Genomic DNA, 26,343 nt, shown 5'->3' with positions numbered 1-26,343 from the left:
GAGGCAGCACGGTGGCAGACATCCCACACGAAGATGGACATGTGTAGAGGCATACAAAGGTGTGCCTGCACGCACACACATAGCGGGTATCTCTGCTTCTGACAGCTGGCTACTACTGTCACTCTTTTTTCCTCTCTTCTGAGAGAAGAGATGATGAACCTATTATGCGGACCTGTCAGAGAGATGGACAGATACATGTGTGCTGCGTGCGCGCACACACATATAGTCCTATTTAATTTTACATCCATCTGAGCACCAAAGAGTTTTTTTTTTTTTTTTCTGTGATCCATTAGAATTCAACATCCTCTCTCTCCTTTTGCCTCCTGCTTTTGATTTAAACCAGAGGGGATGTGATCTGACTGTGATGAATGCTGAGACTTATCACACTGCTCAGTCTGGGTCCGTGTATGTGTGTGTAATACTTAATACTCCTGTAATTAACAAAGTTCTCTTTGACTGTGTCGAGATTGTCTCACTGTTATCCAGATCCAGATAAAAAAACACACACACACACACACACACACACACACAAAATTCTAAATAGGTCTCTCCTCTGTATGGCCATGTGTTTAAAACAAACACTGCTCAGCTCTTTTGTGCATAACTTAAGAGTTTTTAATAGGAGGTTTGTTCGCGGCAGACACTGAAGTTTGCTTATGTGTGTGTGAGTACGTGTGAATGCGCCGCCGTGTTGCAGACGACTGGGGCTTTGATAATGTATTCATGCCTCCCAATGACAAATGGCTCCCACCAGGAGGCGGTTTAACATTTAAATGAGGAGCAGGAGAAAACATTGAACCACAACACACAGCAGCGAGTGGATGCACAGGGGCAGGCTAGATAGGCGCTGCATGTACCAGGACAAAGACATTAAAAACCAGGATGAACACACAACTTCGAAATCAACCACACACACACAGACACACAGATGCGCCAACACAGAATCTAAAAAAAAAAACCTAATGTGAAGGAAGGAGAAGGGGGTAAGATGCGGGAACAGCTGGCGTCCCGGCGGGGAATCAGAGAGCAGAAGAGAATTTGTTGGCGTGCAAAACCAGCAGCTACTGATGAGAGTTTATATAAACAGCCCGTCAAGCCCTCTGTTCAGGTTGGAACAATATCTCCTCAAACAATATCGCGCCGCTCCGCCGGCCTGCCAGGTGCCGCTGCCCAGGCAAAACTGGGTTGTGGCTTTTCAGTCATTAACTCAGAAACAGAAACACATGATGGGAGGAGGGAGACAATGTGCACAAATACAGATGCAGGGATGAGGGTGAGCACCAGTGCATGCAAATAAACAGATGAATTTACACTGGAGTGTGCACGCGCATGTATGTGCACATGCCAGTGACAATCACACATTCATTCAGGTGTACAACTTCACACATCATGGAGTGACAAATGGCTCTATCTGCTTGTCCTGTGAGTGCAGTCGATTGCTATGGCAACAGAGTGTAACCTCCAGACTATAGACCCATTTCTGCAAACTCTTCAGCCGAGGTGACCCCTGAACTTGACATCAGCATTATCATTACTTCACTACCTTGTTAAATCCCCATATCCTGTGTTCTTCTCTTCTTTTTCTTACCTCTATCCACCATCCTAGCCTGTCTTTCTCAATCCAAATTTCCCTCCTTCTCTGTAGTTTGTTCGCTCCACCGTTCACCATCTGTTGCTGCCTGGAGGCCTGCTCCCGCTGACCTGCCCTCACGCTGTTAACCAGGAGCTACAGTCAATCTGTTGCTAACCATGCAAAACATTTACCAAGAGTATACTTCCTATTTCAAGCTAGCACAAAAGATCAAATCGCCTTAAAGTGGTCATGGGGCGGCCCACAACAAAAGAGAAATACTTATTTGGGGAAGAACTCTCACCCCTTCAGGTACACACAAGACCTAAGGTTACTGAGAAACATTCAGCAGGTAAAAATCTAATTCCATGGTCCATACATTGTAGAATTCTAGTATCTTGTGTAATTAAATACAGCCTACCTAGAAAAATGGATGATGTAATGCTTTTAGAGACCTCTCTCTAACCTTCTTGAGTATCTGTTTCTTTCAATTGATTTTTCTCCTGTTCCAGAACATGTTTTCCCAATTTTCTTTTTGTGTACAGGGTCTTCACATATGACACTTACTCTCGCCCTCCTCCTCTCCAGTGCAGGTTAGAGAGGCATTCATCTTAGGTCTCCACATAAAGATAAAGATGAAGATATAAGGGTCAATCGATATCCTGTTGGTAGTCTACACAGGTGGGTTGTCATGCAATCATTGTGCAGATCGCTGGGGGGAAGGAGCAAATTTCTCCTGTTAATGACAGATTGTGAGGCGAAAGAGGCGAGGCAGGGGTCGCGGATATTAGTATTCTGCTCACATTTGAACCACGTGCACAGAGACTGCACGCATACACGCATCAATTCAGGAGGTTGTTAAAGGTCTGGGTGAAGGAATTTTTATGGTTCCCCTGGCCTGTATCTGTGCGGGTAGAATAGTGGCTTAAGAGCAGCATGGGCACAAGTGTATCTAATCTATCACCTTTAACATAAATAGGACGAGGTGCAGATTGAATTTTACAGTTTGGCTCAAGGGCGAGGTCGGTTGGTCGGTCCAACCAACATTGCCATTCCATAAAGTCTGAAATATGTCAACTCATTATTGGATGGTTTGTCACAAGATTTATACAGATTTTCACGGTTCCATGATGAATCCTAGTGACTTTGAGGTTCCCCAACTTTTCATTAATTGCTGCCAACAGGTCCAACCTGGTATCCCTCCGAAGTTGTCGAAATCTGGCGCTTGGTCGACTTCCGGCGCGACACAGACAAAAAAGTTACCCTTTCACGTCGTTATAATGCACAGCTGGTTACCTTCAATGTTTAATGGCACCTGGTGGCGTCAGGGGGAAATGCGGTGGGACAACAACATGGCTGAATTTAGAGTAGGGTGGGTGGGAGCAGTGGTGGACGGGTCTAACAACCACCGACTTCCACCTGGGAGGCTGTTGTCTGCTTCTTCTATAATTGTAAAGCCAAACCCTGTTCTTTACTCCTGAACTCACACCCATGCTTTTGTTGCCTAATTCCAACCATGTGCATGTGTGGGCAAAATATAACCACGTGCGTTTGTTGTTGAAGATAAAAAAGTGTCAACTCACAGTGGTGTACTGGCATAGTGCATTCATTTTATGCAAACTGTACATTTCCTGTGAAAATGGAAGTTTATTTTGAAAACAGACAATGCATGTAACAGGCAGAACTTGTCACAACATCCAGAATGTCAACAACCAAGGTACCCAAGGTACCTTGCACGTTATATCTCGACATGGAAAGTCCATGACCAAATATCGATATGTGACAGGGTCAGCGTGAGAATGTCTTAACAGGGCAAAATTTTCATTGTAATAGTTAAAAACCATCTACATGATTTGGCTCAAAATTTGCTTCAAACTTTCGTGGTTCCCAGACATACACAGTAAAATGCATAATGGATGTAGCCACCATGATGTCATCTTTTAGTTTGTTGACTCATGCTTTGAAGCCTCAAGTTCAGCATTTCGGAAATTAGGTACAGGAATTCACGCTCCACCTAAGAATGAAATGCAATAACTTTGGTGATCCTCTAACATTTCACTACCTGCATGACATTCCCATTAACCTCAGCTGTGTTTCATATTTAGTGTTAGTTTTCTAACACACTGAGCCAAAATGAATCTAATATATCTAATAATATAATAAAATATAATCTAATATAAAGTTACAGCTAGCAACAGATTAGCTTAGTTTACTTAACACTGGACCACAATATGTTGTTTTTACACTTTTATTCTTGAATAAACAATAGCCCATCTCATTCTCATTTGACATTAATATATCAATTAGTGAGCTTTATAGGTGCTGGTAGGTGGATTTGGTAAGCTTCAGACACAGTCAGGCTAGCTATTACTCTCTGTTTCCTGTCTTTGTGCTAAACTAGGCAAACCAGCTGCTGTTGGTCTGAATACTAACCATACAAACACGAGAGTGATATCAATCTTCTTATCTAACTCTTGGCAAGAAAACAAGTAAGTGTATTTCCCAAAATGTTTAACTATTTGGCAGATATACACCGTCTTGAAACCTTTACAAAAATATGAAATTGTTGGATACACTTTCATTTCTTACCTTGTATCCTCTGCTGACGCACACACTAATTTCAGCCTCTGCCCTGTCCACTCATAATCTTCATCATTTCTCTTCATCTCCAACCATTCCTTACCCACTTCCCTGGCTTTATATCTTTTTCCTGTTATCATCTCTCATGTCCTTTCTTTTCTCTTCTTCCTGCGACCCTTCCACCTCCTCCACCTTCTCCTCCTGCCCCATCATTACTCCTCTTTCAATGCTCATCTTTCTGAGGCTGGAGAATTCCCCAGCACAACAGTGCTATTCTGCTGCCTACTAATAGAATCTCTCAGTTCCTCTAATGGATCTGTCAGAATCTCCCTGAGCACAGGAGACCAGATAGATTGATAGGGAGAGGGAGAGAGACAGTGAAAGAGAGGGACAAAGAGACAGCGAGACATAGGCAGAGAGAAGCAAGGGTTCTCGACACTTTCATCTGTGCCTCGGAAAGTCTCAGAGCAGCAGCTTCACTGACACTGCCAACCAGAGACCATATGGTCTGTTAGAAGCAGCGCCACTTTCCCATTGTCACCAAGGGATAATGGCAGTTTCACTGTGGCCAGGTGAAACTAACTGACAGGGTGAGTCCGTTCCAAGAGTGAACTGTGCTTATATGCAGAGGCAGGCTTTGTTTCTACTTTTTCATGTTTGCTGCAATGCTTCTGCACTGACACTCATCACCCAAGAGGAATTCTTTGTATAATACAAGTGAAAATAAATCTATTGTGTGAAGCCTGGTTGGCTCGCTGCCACTGTGTAAAGAAAAACTTTATCATAATAACACCATAAAACACATTTAACACCTTAAATTGTTTATTTGAGTAGTAGTTTAAATAAACATAGTATATTTTCTTGACATCTTTGGTGCTATGGTGGTTACACTTTTAATTAAACAGTTTAAGAAGGACTTTGATATTGTTTTTCTTTGATTTTCCATTGCAGTTTTTCTATGTTTTGCTCTTTATCCACTGGGGCTGTCACTGTCCCCGCCAACAATCCAATTCTTCATTGATTTGTTCAAAACAAACCTTTGTCACTTTTCATGCGTCAAATGCTTGTTTCCTGGGAAATATCTACCAGGAAACAATTCAGGATAGTAATTTCAAAGCCTTTTATTTCCTAGCTGCCAATTACTGTTGCATTATATCAGTGGGAAGGTAGCAAAATGGATATTTATTTATCTGAATGCTTTATAAAATACATCACATCCTTTTTATGTCTAATTATCTAATTATCTTTTGTCATTTTCATGCAATGGGAAGTCTGCAACTCACCGTTATCTGTGGCGATGAAGACCGCTGTGTATTTATTGTCATGGACATAAGGAGACTCACGGTCCAGCTGGGCTGAAGTGTTGACAATGCCTTTGACTGGGTTCACACTTAGCCAGCCTGCTGGGTCTCGCAGGACAGCATACCTGGAAAAAAGTTAATAAAAATAAGTACAGTGAGAAGTTGCGGCCATATAAGCACCAGAACATCAACTATACATACCACCTTGGGAAAAAAAAAATATTTCCATTTTGTTTTGCTCCTATATGTATATATGTTCCATTCATCAGCAGACAGACAGTGCCACAAACACAACAACAGAAAACACAGGCACTTGAATTCTCCTTATTTGTTTCATACAGTGTATAACTCTGAATTCTTGATGCCAGCTTTAAGAACATTCCACTTTTGACAGATAATACCACAGAATTATACTTTTTTATGACATACAACACGTAAAATCTGGTTGCATAAGTGAATAAATGCTATTTCTCTTGAAAAATGTACACGAAATATGGATACATCATTTAGTCTTGCTTTGACCTAAACATGTGCTAGTGAACAACAAAAGCAGCTATCAATTACATGACCAAAAAAAAAAAAGAATGTGAAAACAAGGCTGATTGTTGTTATTATTATTATTTTTCATTTCAACACAATCTGAAGGACATAACCTATACAGCACATTATCCACTTTCTCCATCTGCTCCCACAAAGAAGAGCAGCAGCAGTTACCTTGGACACATTCATACCACAAATGATTAAAGCTCAGTAGGTGAGACCCCTTCACATACAAGAAGTCTATAAACATACAGTTTTCAATTTCTTTCTGTGATATAGAAGATTCTGCAATGCACCTGTACAGGTATGTGTGTGTGTGTGTGTGTGTGTGTGTGGGAGTCCCAAGCTGAGCTGAGAGATGGTGCTAAAAAGTCTAAGACTAAATTAAAGCTCCAAGCAGCAATGAATGGGCCCTCGCACCTTCACACCCGTCGGGGGTGCTGGCAGGACGCCGGCTGATGCGGCTTTTCATTTCTGTGAAAGTCAGACACAGCATGCAGGAGTGAGATGGTATATCCCTCTGAAGTGTGTGCGCTGAAATGACCTATTTCGTATTTCACACCGCGTCCTTTGTTCACTAAGTGGTGCTGGAGAACACAGTAATTATACATCATGTTGCTATGAATCAATTGTAGAGCACACCATGTAAATTCCATGTAAATCAAAAGATAATTGTCCGATAAGTCTTACTTCCTGTTGCCGGTAGGTGGCGCAATCACCATGACACCTAATTTGCGTGTTGAGGCCTTCAGGCCTTGAGCCTTATGAAACAATTGAAATTTGGGGCAGATTGAACAAGGCACATGGAAGAACTTCCTGTTTGTTGGGGAATAAGGTGTCACCATGGCAACACCATTTGATGTAACTCACAATCATTACAAATAAGCATCATCACGGTATTGCAACTATGCCAACCAAATCTGAGGTGGATCTGGTCACCCTTCTGAGAGGAGTATGTCAAAGTATGAAACATGTCATTTCCTGTTGCCAGTAGGTGGCCTTATGACTGTAACTTAATGTAGATGCCATGGGGCCATGAAACATGCAAAATTTAGGCCAGATTGCACAATGTCTTCTCAAGTTACAACAACTTCCTTGTTTAAGGTGAAACATGCAAAATGGACCCCATGCCAAGGCAACGCCATCTGACAAAAACTGACAAAAGAATCTGAGGTGGATCTGGTCAACCTGCTAAAAGCATCTGAAAGCATAAAACATGTCACTTCTTGTTGCCAGTAAAGGGCGCTATGACTAAAACTAATTATTGGCATGTAGATGTGTTCAGGGTAGGACTGTCACCAAACATCTTAAGTTTGGTACAGAGTGGACTGTGTATACTAGAGTAAGAACTATTTCTATTTGGTGGCGGATCATAGAAATTGGATGCCTCGCCATAGTCACACGGCTTGACAAAAACTTAAGCTTTGGGTAAGCTGTGATGTCATAGATCTTTAGATGATATAGACAAAATTTGAAATCAATCAGATCAAATCTCCAGGAGGGGTTTGTAAAAGTATGACCCCTGGAAATGGCAAAAAATGCACAGAAATTACACATTTAATTCCAAATGGCTGACTTCCTGTTGGGTTTAGGGTATAGCTCCCAGAGACGTTTCTGTACATGTTGGGATGTTACCTGTGCCTACCATGTGCCTTGTACATATAAGTGAAACCACCTATAAAGGGCTGCTTCATAGAAATTTTGTGGGGGGCGCTACTGTGCCATTTTTTCCACACCCCATTATGACACCCATATCAGATGTAAATGTTCACCAGTTTTGATGTATGTGCAAAGTTTCATGAGCTTTCGAGGACATTAAGCCCCTCAAAAATGCAATCCATTTTGGAGAAAAATAATAATTCCTTCAGTTTCAATAGGGTCCTCGCACTGTGTGGTGCTCGGGCCGTGAATATCTTTAAAATATATATTTTTTGTCACTGTTCTGGAGAAATAAGGATTTATTGAAATAAAGAATAATATTTGGTGCAATCAAATGTCGTGCAGCTGGTAACAATATGCCACAGAAGCCCATAATGTTATGGCCAAAAATCCCAATATTTGAATTAAGAGCTTATCTAAGATTTGTTCAGTTAAAGAAAGTGGGACATTTTTGTGGCCGATTATAATAACAATCTGTCAAAAGGTGCTGAGAGAACAAGAAAAAGGTGTGAAAGTGGGCCCAGAGTGATTTTCTGTGCGTGGGCTCTACCCCTGTGCGAATGCATGTGTAGGTGACTGCAGCAGCAGCGGCAGCAGTGGCAGCAGTAGATCCTGCAGGGCTGAGATTTGAAGATGATGGAAGACCTCTCCAAAAATCTTGCAGTTGAATGGCCAAACTGGCATCTCCTTGAAAATGAGCCGAAGAGCGGATCACGACCCTGCTAATGTGGCCACTCAGCCAGCCACTGATGGCTGGTAGATGGTGATTGGAATGGGCTTGCATCTGTGTTAATGTCACAAGTGATTGATTTCGGAGTTCTGGTGCACCAGTTTTCCTATAGCCTACGCGTGCAGAAATGTACACACAAGTATATACTGCCTGTACATGTATACCTTTACACAAAGTCTTGTTCTGTGAGCATCATAGCTGCACAAAAGGCACCCAAAGGCAACTAAAAGTTTTTCAAACACACAAGACTACAGACTTTCTTTACCACAAGGCCACTCTTTGCCAAAGTGCTCAGCAGTAGACAAATTGTCTTTGAAATGGAGCTCTTCAGCTAACAGAGCGCGACAAAGCCTTGGGAAATGGCTTCGCAATCAACCCCTGCTCACACCTTTCCCCTCTCACTCTCACTCACACACACTTTCCCTGCCGTCGATTACTACTGTTAAACAACACATATGTTCCACTGTAACAAAAGAGGCACTGCTGCGAGGTTAAATGCACTATTAATAATGATGCATATATCATTTTTCATGCTCTCTTTCCACACATACACACACGAGGCAAACTCCTTCAATAAAACAGAGCCATGCTCACAGGTTATTAACCTCCATATGTCTCACTCCTCTGGCTTCACTATCAAACACACACTCTGTGTTGCATTATTGTTTCATCATGACCACATTGTGACACAGAGACACAAGGGAGTAGGTTTCATATCAACATTGGGGGAGACATAAATAATACGAGAGGTTAAGGGGTTATCCACAAGAAATAAAAACATGTTTTCATTGTTGATTGTGGTAGTGGTGGTGTGGGGGGAATGGAAATGATATAATAAGTATAATTGTATAAGTGTATAATCACCTGAAAATAAGAATTGTTGTGTTTTTGTTACCTAAAATGAGTCAATTATATGTACATAGGGAGCAAGTCCTCGTCGAGGGATTCTATGTTGCAACGTCATGTTTGTACAGTGGTCCGCAATGGACAAACCAAACACTGGTTCTAGACAGGCAGCTTTTTTTCCATGTTTTTGTGTCAGCCACCTTGGTTAGTCTCTCCACAACGGGCCGAACAGCATCACAAAACACTTGTTCTTGAGGTGAAACTGCTTTATTCAGTGTTTTTACCGATTTAAATCACTGGTTCTCTTTGTTTTGGAAAGAAGGAGACCTCTACAGATAGTTTAGCTCCTTTAATAGCCAAACTGAAGTTCATAGTGAAAGTTGGATATCTGTTAATTTATCTCAAATGCCAGAATTGATATTGGCCAGAAAAACCCAATCATTGTTACAGTAAATCCCGATTTACAATTACAACAGCAACAACAACTATTTCAATGTGCTGTGTAATACATACATTTTGATATTTTATGCCCTGCCACATCTGTCAGAGTGAAGTAAAAATCCCTCAATGTTAACCAGGGTTTGAAGTCTGGAAATCAGCAGAGCAGCCAAGCCAGCATATATTCATCCCTAAAATCTTCCCTTAAATGTTCATTTTCATTCCACATAAACTCACAGATTCACTCTAAAGCCCAAATCCTGCATGGGAACCTCTTTCAGACGCGTGGGATATTCCATAGCTGGCAGCTAAATACAATGGAGCAACGCAGATTGCTGAGTAAAATATCAGGCTATTATGTCTCTTCCTACAGTAGAAGTCCTGAAGAGGTGTAATGCTTCTGTCTGCTTTAGTACAGGCTCAAAGGTAACCACTAAACGAGTCAGATCCACTGTTCCTCCTTCATGTGCAAACATGGGGACAGTCCATTAGAGCCCTTTAAAGGGCAAATTAGAAAGCCATTAAAAAGCCATTTGGAATATTCATATCTGGGTAGACGTGGTTATCTCCAAAACCAGAGAAGGCCCAAACAAATCAGTCAACAAATGAGACAGCGCACAAACACAATGATCACACATGTCCTCATTTAGCCGCAAATACACACATCCATTTCAAACATGCACACACAAAAGCAAGCAAAACGTGAAATACACAACTTAAAGCAAAAACGTAAACTATATGTTTTGCTTGCACTGTGAAATTATTCTCAAGACAGCAAAGTGATTTGTCCAGATTTTTGCTTGAGTGGCAGAAAGTGCCATGTCATGAGGCACACACTGTGACCCCAATGTTAGAGCGAGCAGGCTGTTATATTGCTCTTTGCACTGGTCTGCAGAGCTATACCCTTAGGGACTACTCTATGCTGCTTTAGCTGGCACCAGAGCACAGTCAGGGGTTGTGTGTGCATGTGCATCTATGTGTATAAGGGTGTAGATTTTGATAAGGGACTGCCCATAAGACGACACAGAGGAGCCATGTCAGGGTTGGCAAGAGTCTAGCACATCTGTCTGACTGTAAGGTGTCTCATTAGAGGTGATCCAGGGCCAGAGACATAATATAACACTAACCTACAAGGGCTTTAGGTTATTATTTTACGTAAACCTCTGAGAAGCCATCTTTCAGTGTTTATAAAAAACAAAGAGTTTAAAAAAAAATCATGAGTCACACTGATATGATCCACTTGAAGCAGGGTAAGTCAGCCCCTCCTTGCCCCACTCTCTGTATCTCTGTTATCAGACCACAAATGAGACACAAATTATATAGCTAGCTACCCAATGGTACTCCACCTCACTCTCCTCTACTCTGGACTGCTTTTCCGGGAGGAGAGCGGGCAGCAGCTCTGAAGATGGACCTTCCATCAGTAGCCAGCAGCAGCGCTAGGTCTAACCTGTGTAACAACAGCAACAGAAAGTTTGGGCTAGTCAGGGCTATCAGGTCTCCTCAAGCTTGGGTTTGCGATGGCTGGATTTGGGTTGCTGTTGCCTCTCTGTTTGATGGTCTGTAGAGGCAGTTGAAGACAGACCGTGATTCAACGTTCTAGCTTTGATGTGTTCGCTTCATAAACATGAACTTGAAGCCACAGCCGTGAGCCTTTGGTTAGCAGAAGGTTAAAATATTAGCAACATTTTATCTCTTTTTATTGACAAGTGTTTTATTTCCTTTACTGTCAGGCGATGCTGAAATAGCAACTTTCTCAGAAGGAATCTACAACAGTGAATCAGGCTTTCCCTGAAGGGACTTGTACACGCATCTGTATTTGAAGAACAGCCAACAGAAACGCCTTCTCTCTGAAATTACTTGTGAGTCTCCTGTCACTGGCTAGGTTTTTGAAACCTGACAATGGAGCCAAGAGAAGATTCTGAAGTCTAATTTTGTATCAATCCACATGAATTAACATATGCTTAAAGCTGATCATGGGATTTTTGCCCATAATGACACCAAAATGAAATGGCTACCCCAGCGATTACAGTACAATACAATAATTTTTAAAAATTGCATACACTTGTGAATTTTTCTTACGTTGTTAAAAACATGTAAGCATGCAGGGAGGCTGGTATTTTGTCAGTATTCAGTAAGAAAACTGTGGCAAAAACAAAACAAAAAAAGTAATACAAAAACTACAAAAACCTTGCACAAAATGATGTTTGATAAAACTAAAAAAGCAGTCTTAACCAATACACTTTGAGGATGTAAATAATTCATTTTGACAGCTAATTCGTAAGTTCTTATCTGAGAGCAGAGCTTCACTGTCGCTCTTGTGGATGTGCTGAGACAGATGAGCTCTTTCTAACTCTGATCAGAGCCTTGTTCCTCAGTTTTCCCAGACAACTCAAAGGGATCTGGGAGCAGGAGAGAAAAGGAGGCTTAACGCCCACTCATAATCCAGTTACGTCAGGAGCACAGTTTTGGCAAACACTCTATGCATCTGTGTGTGTTTTTGTGTCAATAGCAGGTGTGGGTGGGATACACAGAATAAGATAATGGTAAAAGCTAATTTAGAGAGAAGATAAAAGCTGAGTGGCAAGCGTTGTAAAGCATAATTGCTGATTTTTGACCTTGTTTGTTTTCTTTTAAATAAGATATCTTGCTGGCACTTCTTCTCAGTAGTAGTAATACAGTACGGCTGTTTGATTCCTCTCTCAAATGCACTCAGGTTTGCTGGATTGTCAGTATAAACTAATACTGATGATGGATGTCTAATGGGGTTAAAACATGTACTTCCTGAGTTGGACATTTCCCTTTACTAAAGTGCTTTTAAATTTGATTCATTTGCTTCCTATCATGCAGTCTGTTGTTTGTTCCACCTGTTGTTTTTGTCTGTGTCGATGCGCTCATTTGAGTCATTGACTACAATATCGAATGATCAAAATGTTACAGCAAATGTGAGCTTAACACAAATGTTTTTTTTTTTAAATTCAAGTACTGTAATTCTTTTACAACATATAACAAAACGTGAAGATGATATTAAATCTCTTAGCTAAAATGCTTAGAACGATCTACATGTCAGTGTTAGCCAGACAAGAGATCCTCTTGCGCTCATGTATATAATGATCATCCGTAAGGCAGACGTGTGATGGCAGTATATCATTCTCGAAAATTTTGAGGAGCTTGTCAGACGGCTTGTTGCCACACAAAAAGTGTGAATTGGTCACTTACTTACAGTACATGATGCAAATCTTTTTTAAAGGGATACTCCAGTGATTTCATACTGCACTTTAAAAAAGTTTGGAAACTCACCAAAGACAGATTTAAAGAAGATTGATTGAAATCAAAGCAGCAGAGGCAGCAATATCCTAACTTTAAGTCTCTAGTATAGGTCATGCTTCAAAAACACTGGACACTATGGGGTTTGTAAAGTGGCTCACGCTGAAAATAACAACAACATTTTGCCACATTTAGCTTCAAACGATGTTTAAAAAAGTGTTTTTTAACGTCACCTTTTACCACATTTACAGCAATATTTGTTAACTTAGAAATATATTAAATAGTTAAATCTAAATATTAAATGTGGCACCAAAATGTTAAATGTTAAATCTAAATAAATAAATACTACCCGGAAGTATTTGTTAACAACAAGGTGATTCCCTCCGAAGGGACACTAACAACTCAAAGTACACGTCAAATAAAATTTCTCCAAACATGTTTCTTGTTATTTTAGGTAGTTATTATCATGCTAATGTATGTTCAACTGTTCATTTCCCCTGATAAGTTGGTTTTAATTCATTATTTGATTCTATAAACACAGTCTGACCATCTCGAGCTTTTATTTTGGTACTTCCGGTGACCGACAGTGTGAATTTGCATATTAGCTAAATATTTAGTTTCACCCAGAACATTTAGATTTAACATTTAACATTTAGATTTAGCATTTAGATTTAGATTCAATATTTAGAGTTACCATTTAGATTTAGATTTAGCATTTAGATTTAACATTTAGATTTAGATTTAACATTTAGGTGCCACATTTAACATTTAGACTTAACTATTTAATATATTTCTAAGTTAACAAATACTGCTGTAAATGTGGTAAAAGGTGCATTTTTTAAACACTGTTTGAAGCTAAATGTGGCAAAATGTTGATGTTTTCAGCGTGAGCCACTTTACAAACGGCACCCCATAGGACCCTACATTTCCCATAATTCCCATAACTCCTAAGTGCTTTTCATCATACCCTGTCTGCTTCCTAAAAACAAAATAAACAAAAAAAGATTATTTAATTTAATTTTATTGTTGTGTCATCAGTGAATATTTGGCCCAAACAGGCTTACAAGACACAAATAAAAAAAATGAGACCAGAAACCAGAGTGGCAACATAAATTACTAAACAACAACTAAACAAATAAACAATCCTAACATTTTTTCCAAGTTTAAGAAGATTAAACAGATGAAACAGATTAAATTAAACCACGTTTCCATTCTGTCGTTGTCAGTGCACCAAAACACAGTTATTCTTAACTCATCATCATAAGATTTCTCAAGCCTAAGCCAAGATAACCCTGATGACATAACTTTGAAATCAAATCAACAGGGTTTTTTTTTTTTTTTTTGGGGGGGGGCTTTAGAAAGCTCCCTGCAGAGCCCTTAAGGACATTATACAACTGTTTTCACAGGCTAAGTAGTGCTATGCATGTCGAGTAAACCAAACTTCATGTGTAAAATCGGTTTATTGGCTCTTTAATCATAAACACTGTCTTTTCCTGACCCAAATCAAGTAGTTTAAGTTGCCTACACTACTCTCCACTTTGGGGCAGAACTCGAGAACGAGCTGAACTCACACATACACGTATGACCACATAAAGTTGTAATGGCCAATGTGTTCACAAACAGTTGCCTGTTTGGACATTCACCATACCTTTAGCTCTGGTTTGTTCCTCAACATTTTCTGGCTTTAAGATGCTAAATGCTTCACAATGTTCACTAGCTAGTCACTAAGTTTGTCTGCCTTTTGATGGAGAGCGGGTAGCTTACAATCAGCACACAACAAAATTGACGAGAGTACTGAAATTGAACCAAGCTTACAGAGCTGTTGGCCACAAAACCAAAACAATGAACTAATAGGAACAAAATTTTCAGTAGAGTTAAGGGGAACTGCAGAATTAATCAAAACTCTGTGGGTTTGTCACTGTGAGCGAATTACAGGCAACTGACCCGTTGTTCACAGGAGAAATATTGATTAAAGCAACTTTAACCACTCCTTACTCATAAAAGGATATGTCAGAAGACATTTGCAGGAATATGAATCACTTTTGGATTTGTAGGTCATTTTGACACAGCTCCCTAGTCAAACATCCAGAGCAGATCAGGTTAGAGTCCACATAAAACTCCCAAAGCATACGCTGAATTCATCCATTTCTCCCCTAAAACCGGGCCTGTTTTTCTGCTGAGCCAGTGAGGGTTTCCTCAGGGGGGTTGATGGATATTCATGCCCTCAGCTTCCTCTGCGAATCGCCATCATTAAGTTTCACAAAACAGCCATAACAATCTAGGACGGCTGGTCGGGTCATGCATATAGGCTGACTTTAAGAGGTAAATTGGTTTGGAATAGTGAAGTAGAGTCTGCACCCTACTCCAGGGAGCTGTGAGGTGAATTTGGTGGTCAAAGGGAGATGTACATTACATGAAGATAATGCAAAATATGTCACAGTATTGTTGAATTTTTACTTTGCTTTTGGGCTCGCCTCATTATCAAATGCAATTGGATGAAAAACATCCTTTCTTTGATAAAGTTCATTATCCACACACACCTATATCAGGGTGTTGCAGGCATCACTTCATTTTCAGGCAATTGTAAGTTGTTCAAAGGTACATGCTGAATACAGGTAGGGGTGCTGGGAAGGCTGGAAGCTAGACTACAGTTTGGCTGATTAAAATGCCCAGCAGTAAGGAAGAGATAGTGATGCATAATGAGACAAAGATCAGTGTCAAACAACACCGGCGCAACATGTGATTCCCAGGTGTTTCTACTAGGCTTTAAAGCATAATGATTCCAACTCTCTGAGGCAAAGGGAAATGCAACCAATTTGAATATTTAAATGGTTGTAAGTAAGTGTGCATAGAGAGGAGAAGGTCATATACCTCCGCTCTGTTTGGTCACTTGAAAAGCTGACTATTTTGTACTCCCATGAAACTCTATTTGCCTCACTTATACTCCCCCCTTTACAGACAAATACACACACCACCACCACCACCACCACCACCACCACATAAGAGCTTAGTCTTGCTATTTTAAGTGTCAGTGTTCCCCACTTTCAGATTTCTGCAGTGCACTGCAACTTAGACAAGTGTACACTCATACACTTGGATGGCAATGACAGCATATTACAGGAAAACCTATTATGCATTTCTTGCGCTACCCCCTTCTCTTCCCCCCATTCCTCCAACTTTTTCTTTCTGTCCTCACTTTCTGTTGGCTCTTACTTTATCTTACTGTCTTTATCTGTCTCTCTATCACTTTATTCTCTCTCTCCTGCCAGCAAGATCTTCCAGTGATTGGAGTCTAACTTACTGAGAGAAAGAAGACGGCACAGAGCCAATGCTAATAGTGTGTTTCTATCTGAGAGCTGCTGAGTGTGTGCGAGCAATAGATACGAGAACATCAATCAAGAGGCGCGCAGTACAGGGGTTGTGCCGACTTGTGTTTGGCCGTAACGACTGTACCCTTCATCCAAATTCGCAGCTAGTAAAGTGCAAGGCGGAGGAAAGAAAGAGGGAGGGGTGCAGAGCAGGAAGAGCGAGATAAGAATAGGGATAGAGAATGGAGATAAGACAGGGACACATGAAGCTGGAACTGTGAATAAGTGTGCAATGAAAATGAATTCTCCCCACTTTCTATCACTGGCCCCTCCCTGTCTTCTCTTGGCTCTGTTTCTTCTCTGGTGGTGCCATCTGACGTGCCGGTCAGAGTCCTGTGAGGGTCCAGTTTTGCAAACCTGTACCCAACCCATAACGTCAAAGCTTAAAACCAGAACTGACCTACCCACAAATATCTCTAAATCTATTTTGGATGCAACTCGACCCATTTATTTAAGATCAGTGACTTGATCTGTCCTGTATTTAAATGGGCTCACACTGGCCTGTGGAAAAAAACATACATATTGAAAATAATTAAAACAAAATATCATTTGTATTTGCTTATCGTGACATAAGGTCATGGAGGGACTGGAGTCTATTCCAGCTGACATTGGGCAAGAGGCGGGGTACACTCTGGACTGTTAGCCAGACTATCAAAGGGGTGACACATAGAGATAGACAACCATTCACTCCTTCGGGCAGTTTAAAGTAACCAGTTAACCCAATATGCATGTCTTTGGGCTGCGGGAGGAAACCAAAGCCCTGGTAAAAAACCTAAGCTGACATGGACAGAACATGCAGATGCCACATAGAAGGGCCCCAGCTGGCCAGTGGACTCAAAACCATTTTATGTTTATAATGGATCCCATGACTACTAGTAAGTAACACCTGGTTCAAATGTTATCAGCCCATTAAATGGCTGTTATTAGCTGTCATCAGGAGAATGGATTGGACGTACTATGGCCCTACTCTAACTCTAATATTTATCTTTAATGGCAACCTCTTGGACATAGTAATTATAATGGGAGCAGAAGAGGAAGTCAGCACTCTGTATGTAGATAATATAAACAGCACATTCTAAGATAATGAAACACAAGATTCTTATTTTCATGTGATTATAAACTAATGAAAACATAGTCATACCATTTCTGCCATGGCATTCTCCTAAATCCTACCCTCTGGACCTTTAAGTTACATAACAAACTTATTTTTACCCAAATCATGATCTTTTACGAAACCTAACCAAGTACTTTGATGCCTAAACCTCACAAAGCCGAAACCAAATGAAACTATGATCATCTTAAAATGTTGCAAAATGCACCTTCTGGCGTACTGGAAGGTGCAGTTTGCCCCACCTGAGGCAACAACTGATAACAGCCATTTAATGAGCTGATTATATTTCAAATGAGTGTAGGTGACAGGTGTTGCACGTAGTGACAATCCTACAGAAAATTATCATCTGACTCTGTAGTCACTCTCATCTCTACAAAAGGTTATAGCGTCCTTCAGCTCACTGTTTTTGTTTTTGGGCAAACAACTTTCAATTCAGTCTCGCAGTTCACATCAGTGGCTACAGCTGGAGTTGTTTTTATCCAGGGAAAAGAGCTAAAAAACAGACTGCATGCTACCTGCCTAGCACCCGGCGGCAGACAGACAATGTAAGCTGCTAGATAGTGAACAAAGTGAAGCATTTAACTGCAAAATATTTCCCCCAGGAGTTGGTGGAGACCCAACACAGAGCTAAAATAAGAGTGTATATGGGACTTAACCCTCTGCGGTCCAGAACCGCGCCAGCGCGTCAAAATCACTTGACCGATTTGAGACGACGTAGCAGCAACACGCAGCCTTACTGAGTCTCTGTTTCATTTTGTGTGGAAAGTGCAAACTTAAAACTTTGTACCACTTTTTAAATCGTCTTGATAGGCCATATGAAACCTGACTTATGATAAATAATAAATGCCATGATTTTCCTGAATATTGTTGTCACGTTTGATCCACGTTTGATGCAGGAAGAAACGGTAAAAACGGGCTGTTCGGCCTGACGAAAGTGCTGAAGGCAACAACAACAGCAAAAAAACCCAAAAACGACACCCCCTTTCCTATTGGTTGAAAAATGCACCACCTCAACCAATCACAAAATTGTATGGCAACACACATCATTTGTTGCTGGGGAAGAGGGGAAAGTTGTGGGAGTGACGGCAGCGAGAGAGACAGCAGCAAGAGAGACAGTGATCGCGATCACAGATAGAGTTGGGATTTGTGACGTTTAGCTTGTTTGGAATGTATACTTAGTGTGTGGTGTAGTGTGTTTTGGAAGAGGAGAGAGGAAAATGAGCCTCTGACGGCCGCATTGAGCGGTACTCAGAGGTCCGCACAGAGGAGCGGACGGTGTGGCAGGGCACGCCCACCAGGTCCGGATCTCCGTTTGCTCAGGCAGCAGAGCCACACAGTGTGTGTCACTCCTCCTGTTGTCGTCCTGTTGTGTCCTCCTCCTGTAGTGTGTTGTGGTGGACAGGAACTGTTTTTCAGAGTGGCACAAATAATTTGTGTAAAATCACGTAGAAGAAAAGCAAGCACTCTCAAAATAAATCCCCTAGAAAGGTGCACGGCCAAAAACAGCGTCAAACACAGACGTTTCAACAGAGGAAGACTTTCTGTTGAAACGTCTGAGTTTCTGGTACTGCCACCTAAGTTGGTTTATTAAATTTACCAGAAGGACATTTGTGAGTGCTGGCATTTTTCCCTTTGACAAATAATTTGTGTGGCAAAAACGCCTGAGGCATTGCTTGCATTTTAATGTAAATAGTTATATATAACGTTGTTGTTTGCTAAATTAGGACATATGTTTTTGAAGTTTACAATTTATACTTTTATTCTAAGTTACAAAAATGGTTCGTTAGACATGTTTGTGGTTTTCACAGTAAAAAAGCAAACTTTTTCCTGCTCGGATTTTATGTTTTTTGTGTGATTTTAGGTCCAGTGTGTTAATACAGTACGTCAAAATGAAAAAATAACTGTAAAGTCACACTGGTGAGGTTGCGCTGAAAAGAATGATACCAAACAAGGCAAGGTAAACAGTTTTTAAAGGTGAAATTTAAAGGTAAAATGAAAAGTAGTCAAAAACGGCCAATTACCCCCTAGACCCCATTCACTACTCAGCTCTAAAACATGACTCCAAATGAATGCTAATGTGACTTTATACCTACTGGATGTGTAAGTAGGATGTTTCTGCTGCCCCAAGTTGCCAAACAGTTACTGTAGGATTAAGTCTGACAAGGCAACCTACTGGATCTATAGACTCACAAGTCAGTCTTTAGACGCTTTGCTTAACTAAAGACTGATGACTTTCTCCCTGATTTTGTGTTTAGATGGGCAGATACAATTTTAGAGTTTAAAAAAACTCCCTATGTTGCAGAACCAATAGTAAATCTGCAGGGCGGTCCTTCGGTGGCTCGCTGAACTCTTGTGCTTGTAATCATAGTCCTACTAGAAACACGTGTAGCGGTACAAAATGGCTCAGCCGCGCTCGCAGAAAATGCTGTCAAAGTTAGTGGATGTTTGTCGCGTTTGCGGCGACACATTCTCGCCAACCAAATGAAACAAACATAATCTTTACAAGGCCATGACTCATCCGTCCGGCCGGACTATAACATTAGAGGGAATCGCCTTGTTGTTTACAAATACTTCCGGGTAGAAAATCAGCAGAGCTTTTAGCTATATATATAGCCTATATATCATATTTTTCACATCACTGTATCACCATTTAGACTAATCCAATGTTTGTAAAGTCTATAAACACAATGATTGAACAAACATTACTATTTCTGTGTGCACGTTTAGCTGGGCTAACCGTTAGCTGTTAGCCCTGTTAGCCGTTAGCGGTGTCTGTAATAGGTAATAACTCATTAAACGGTCCGTGAAAAAAATATCTTTTCCAGCGGATATCTTAGTTACAACATGACTGAACTAGCAAAGCAGTTTTGTGTTGCTATGTGTGGTATTTATTCAGTTTTGGGAAATCACGATGTCTAGAAAGCATCAGTGGCTGCAGCTGACAGGGACAGCTAACACTAGCAGCAAAGCTAACATCAGGACGTCATCTGTTAAAAGCCTCCCGTTGTCGGATATGACATGAAACTACTCCAGTTAGCTCAATAATGTTGTAACTAAGACATCCGCTGGAAAAAAATATTTTCTTTACCGATGAGCACACGTTTAATAAAACAGAGTTAAATCTCTCGGCATCCATTTTCAAGCTCTCTGTGTGTCTGTTTTCTTGCGGACGAGAAAAGGGGGAGCGCACATTTCCGAGAAGGCGTGTCATTTTCAAAAATGCAAGAGGCGTTGCTTTGTTGCCGGTCGTTTTCGCCGGTGGGTTAAACACACTTTAGAAAGGAGTGTCCCCAAACTATCAGAAGGCGGAGATCTCTGATTGTCTGGTGGCGAGACTACTGGATCTAATGCTTATTTGACTTAAATGCTTTTCTACTCACTGTTGACCTGATTTTACACAGCGAGATGATTGGGGGTATTGCAGCCAACTTCTTATTTAAAGGAAATCTCCAAACCCCATTTGGAGATGTAAGCAGCCAGAAGATTGCTGATTGTTGGAATTAATAAAATGATGCTGGTAATGAATTTATTTCACCTGCATACCAACCATACCTAAGTATGCTCATTGCAGGAATCTGGTGCCAGCTGTTGGCAAACGGCCTTGACTAGTCCTCTCACTGACATGGCAGAAAGGAATGGAAACAATCACTTTTCACTTCGAACAAGTCACTAAGCTAAAGCTGGGCATTTACTGTAATGTAAGTTAGAGGTCAAAAACATTTGCATACCTTTGGATCGGCGATAATAAACGTTGAGGCGTATTGAGAATTCTGTCTCTTTTATATTTTTTATTCTTTTTTTTGAGACAGAGAGACAGAGGGAGAAAAGAGAGAGAGAATTTGGCTTTGAAGCCATTGTGGTTGAAAAATAAGGGACTCCTTTGGGGTCGCCTACAAAGTCCGCGGTCAGCCGCTCTGGGCTGGATTTCAACTTTAAACTGAGCTGAGCTGCCCAGTTTTGGCCAACCACTGCTTCAGGCCATGTGGACAAATTACCCATGTCACACCTGTTCATATTTCTGCTCTGTATCAGCACAGTGCAGCAGGTCTATACAGGGGAAATAAATGTGACAGCACTGAGAAAGGGGAAAGCAAATGCTGGCGCCTTTCGCATCAATCATCTGTCACAGAGATTCAGTCGAGGTTTGTCTTTGTGTACGTGCCAACGGAGAAAGCATATGAACTTGGAAGAAAAGGTGTAAAAGAAGGTGTGAACGGGAGTGTGTGATGGCGTTTCAATTAAGGTATGCACAGTGCAGGTTGTGCATATGCATGATTATGAAAAGGCTGAGGGGTTTAATTGGCAAACATGGAAAAGTGGCATGGCCTCTCTCCACATGATGTGGTAAAACTCTTGCCTGTCATTCCTCAACATGCATCTACAGTGTAACATAAAGCCGTCTCCTGTCAAAACTTGACCTTAACATATGGGTAAGCACATGAAAACAGCTAACATGGAACGCCACTAGCTAAACAGCCAACATCATAAGCCTTTTTTACAGAAAGATTGCGCTATAGGGCCACTACGAAGACCTCTCTTAATGCTATCTTTGCATTTTTACACAGAATCAAATAAAGGCGGCAACAAGCCTCCCCAGTGTGTAACTTTAGACAGCATGCCAGCATAGCTGCATCAAAAGTGCCATGATAGGCACAACATGTCATACAACAGTGTCAGTCTTGAGTATGACATTTAATGTATGCTTTGGCAGCACTTTATATACAATAACAATGGCATAACATGGCAATAACAATCATTTACCGTCTCTGTTATATGGTAGCTAATCTCGTCCTCTGCTTGACGGGTAAAGAGCTCCGGGACCTCATTACTTTCCCAGGTTGCGGACATTTTCGGCCACTGCTCTTCTTCTTTGAGTTAGCTGCTAACTGCTATCAGCTACTTTTTAAATCTTCTGTGGTAGGTCACAAGCATAGCATGTTTTCAAATTGTCACACCTGTGCAGCAATGATCCCGTCCTGCTGGCTGTCCAATTTATACAGTGTACACTCACACACTTGGACGTTCCAGCGCATTTAAGTACCTCCATTCCGCCATACCCTAAATACCGAACAGTGTGAAAAGTTTGATGGTGTTTTTTTAATCCACCGTTTATGCAGGTAACTGAAAAACGTATGTAATGCAACATAACAATGTAATTGTTTGATTAGTAATTATGATGCGATTACTGGATTAAGGAACAATGATGTGTTACATTGCACTACAGACAAATGTATCCCTGACACTGCTGATGACTTATGCAAATAGAAACTTTTTTTTTTCAGATTAGGCATTAAAGGAGAGAAAGGTTAAAAACTAAGAAAGGGACTAAGTAGAGAGGTAGAGACCGTTTCAGAGAGAAATGATCCTGTCTGAATGATGCGAGTGACAGAAGTGCCTTTTCTTTAATTATATTTTTTTGTACTTTGATTTCCCTCTTGCATGTCTCCATGAGCTTCAGAGAGGACAGTCTCTTTGCTCATCTTGTCTTAACAGTTACTGATCCAGTGTCCCATCCGCGCTTGAATCAGACCCAGGCGAGAGCGTGACTGAGTACGGACTCGACCTTTGCTTGATTTACCTTTTTACACAACCTCAAAAAACCACAAAGGCTCTCTTCGCTCTTTTCAGCCCGTTGACTATTGTTTGTCGTGAGCCAGGTAAAGTCTAGGGGAGGCTCTCTGCCAGCTCCACTCAACAACCGCAGACGCTCCGCTGAGTCCACTGAACAAAGACCCAATGTGTCAACTTAACAGCAACAGTGGGGCGAGCGCAGAGAGAAGGCGGGCTGGAAATCAGAGATGGAAATGAAAGGTTTGCATTGTCAATATTTGGCAGGAGCAGAGAGGAGTGCGCAAAGACACTCCTTTGACACATGAATGCACAGAGGAGGCACACCAGCTATCTACAAGATAGCTGGTGTGCACATACACACAGGGACACCGGTGTGCTCTCTTCACCGAGTGTAACATCATTTTCATAAATTAGCAAGCTTGAGTAACACAACACAGGACAAAAAAAGTTATTATCATAATAAGGTGCATAATAGCACCTCTTTGCATCAGTTGAAAACCATAACCTTGTAATTAAGAGGAAGAAAAGCAATTTACTCCTGCTTCACAGCACAGCATCCCTCTCTCCCTGCTCCTCTTGGCATCTTTTAGGATTGTTTTAATTATATCCTGGCATACTGACTGTATGACTAAAGCCTCTCCCTGCCCGCACTCTCCGTCTCTGTCTCTCTACCTCTTCCAGTCCCACTCCCTCTTCCCTCCTGTACCACACATTTGGCATGTCTATACTCAGCTGCTAGAAATGAGAAACAAATCTAAACATCTGATTAGCCTGTAATCAGCCCCTTCACATCCCAGAGGGACAGATGAAAGTGAGGGAAGAAAATGGAGGAGACTGTATGACTCAGCCTGTTTCACTCTGCAGAGTGACGTTAAAATGAAAAACCCGGCAACCCATATCCTTGAAACTTTTTCAGAGACAGCCCATCTTCTGCTCTTAGATGATGCAATGCTGCCTCAAACGGTAGCTACATAGTCCTGTCCCATATTGGGAGGCACTTTGGTGGAAGAAAGGTTTGAAAAGTACACAGAGTAATGGCAAATGCCAGCTTAATTCTATTTTGTCATCATGAGGCAAGTTACTACTGTATGTAAAGGGCATTACAAAAACCCATTCACATTCCTCCCTTCCAGCCACTTAGGTGAGGGTGCATTAAAGGGAAATTTCGGTTTATTTCATCCCGTCTCCTATCGTCCTAAATTTGGTTCAAGTGACTAGTGACATACAGATAGTAAGTTAGCATGTTAGCCGTTAGCCTAGATACAGCCGGGGCGCATAGTAGTGTCAGACCTGTTATAACGTAAGCGAACGGGCATCCCTTCAAGTGCAAAGCTAGTCCACTAAACAAGCTTTTTCTGCACAAAGACCGCCTCATATAGTTAGGATAAATGTCAGAGAACATACAGAAAACGACATGTAAACGTGTTGTCTTACCTTACCGGTGTGCTGCCATGTTTGCTTATCCCTCTAGCTCTGCTTTCCAAAGTCAAGTCAAGTCAAGTCAAGTTTATTTATATAGCACATTTCATGCGACAAGCGCAGACTCAATGTGCTTAAAAAACAGAAACAAAGGTACATTGTACATGACAAAACATAAACATTACGATAAGAGTGACTAACATTTATAAAAACACACAAGATGTAATCAAAGGTGTTGGTTAAACAAGATAAGAGGATATCTTTCTTATCACGGTTAAAAACAGGAGATAATAACAATAATAATACTAATTCAGTAAACCTAACTAAAGGCTTGTGAGAATAGATATAAAGTGCAGCCGAAATATATCTCGCCAGCTTTAGATAAAGCCCAGCTGGATACTAACGTTACTCCAGGTGGAGGTGTCTCGTCCTCGGTCACATCCAGACCTTGAAAATAAGGCTGCAACCGGTCCCATTCCTTGCAACAGAGGCATTCCTCTTCTATGGGCACTGGGGCACAGCATTCACAGGTACACCACCAATCTCCAGAGCTACGCAGCCTTGCAGCAGCCATTCCTCCCCTCTCATCCTCTAACGTTACCTGTTGCGCCTCTCTCTCGCGTCCTCCTCCTCCGTTCAGGCGACCGTCCGGTTCTGCCTTCCAGCTGTTGCTGCTTGTTCAGGCATGCTGTGAGATCGCTGCTTGTTCTTGTGATATTTCGGCCGCGCTTTGGAAAGCAGAGCTAAATGGTAAACAAACATGGCAGCACACCGGTAAGGTAAGACAACACGTTTACATGTCGTTTTCTATATGTTCTCTGACATTTATCCTAACGATATGAGGCGGTCTTTGTGGAAAAAAAGCTTGTTTAGTGGACTAACTATGCACTTGAAGGGATGCCCGTTCACTTACGTTTTAACAGGTCTGACGCTACGGCTGTATCTAGGCTAACGGCTAACATGCTAACTATTATCTGTATGTCACTAGTCACTTGAACCAAATTTAGGATGACAGGAGACGAGCTGAAATAAACCGAAATTTCCCTTTAAGGATATACACATGGGTAAATGGGTAGTGATAGCTTTTTTAATTTTAAACTGTTCTCTTCCAATAATTGCTTACATGACTCTACTGATTTTCCTATTACCTCCTCTGCATTGCAGACAATGACTTATCAACTGAAGCATATTCTCCTGTATACAAACTCCAGTTGTTTGAACGTGTGGGTGCATTTTATGAAACTAAATAAAAAAGGGTAAAACAAAAGTTTACAAAACATTGATTTAAAGTGTGGCTACAACTGCCAATATTTAAACGTATTACATGCCAATAATTTCAGGAATGCAGTGCTCTTCTTAACTATTAACATGTGAGTTCTGTCTCACCTTTATCTATCTATCTGTTGAGCATCTGTTAGCACAGCCAAAGGCGCTATGGTGGGAGGAACAGTTGACCCTTCAGGGCCTGCTGCTAGACTTAAAATTGTTGTTTTTTGTTGCATTTTATTTCTTCTAAGAAATTATGACAAAAAATGATGCTTGAATAAATACATTGATAAACTGAACTTTATACCAAAAACATACCACTGTAAGTTCCAAGCCAGTTTCAGGCATGGCCCTCTGCATAATTATTCTCCCAACTTACAAATGAGCCTGATACAAGTTAGATAATGAGAAATGCTGGAGCCTCCAAGAGTCCTTTACCACCACCATGTCAAAGACTCTGACGTCAGGGTATGAAACTGAAACTACAAATCCATATGCTGCTTCAGCACCATGGACAGCGGCAGGGATTTATCAATACGCAGCACAGTTAGGCTGATATTTCAGAGTCATGGCCGGGGCCATAGATTCTAACTCGAACCTCAGTCAGATAAAGGATCAAAGAGTCAGGCAGACTAGACTAACATATTCAACTTAACAACCCCTTCTGTCCCTGCACTCTC

The 26,343-nt window shown here is 41.2% G+C and overlaps 1 protein-coding gene across 1 annotated transcript in view; it reads right to left on the bottom strand.

Annotated features, from left to right (window-relative positions):
• The window catches only part of cdh13 (cadherin 13, H-cadherin (heart)), a 460,534-nt gene that overhangs the window by 39,950 nt on the left and 394,241 nt on the right, over nt 1-26,343 (bottom strand). The window contains exon 12 of the mRNA XM_049574962.1: nt 5,434-5,576. Within this exon, the coding sequence (XP_049430919.1) occupies nt 5,434-5,576 (143 nt within the window). The remainder of the gene's footprint in view (nt 1-5,433; nt 5,577-26,343) is intronic.

This window comes from Epinephelus fuscoguttatus, linkage group LG4 (genome assembly GCF_011397635.1).
Source record: "Epinephelus fuscoguttatus linkage group LG4, E.fuscoguttatus.final_Chr_v1".
Taxonomy (NCBI): Eukaryota; Metazoa; Chordata; class Actinopteri; order Perciformes; family Serranidae; genus Epinephelus; species Epinephelus fuscoguttatus.
This window is presented reverse-complemented; position numbering and strand designations above follow the sequence as displayed.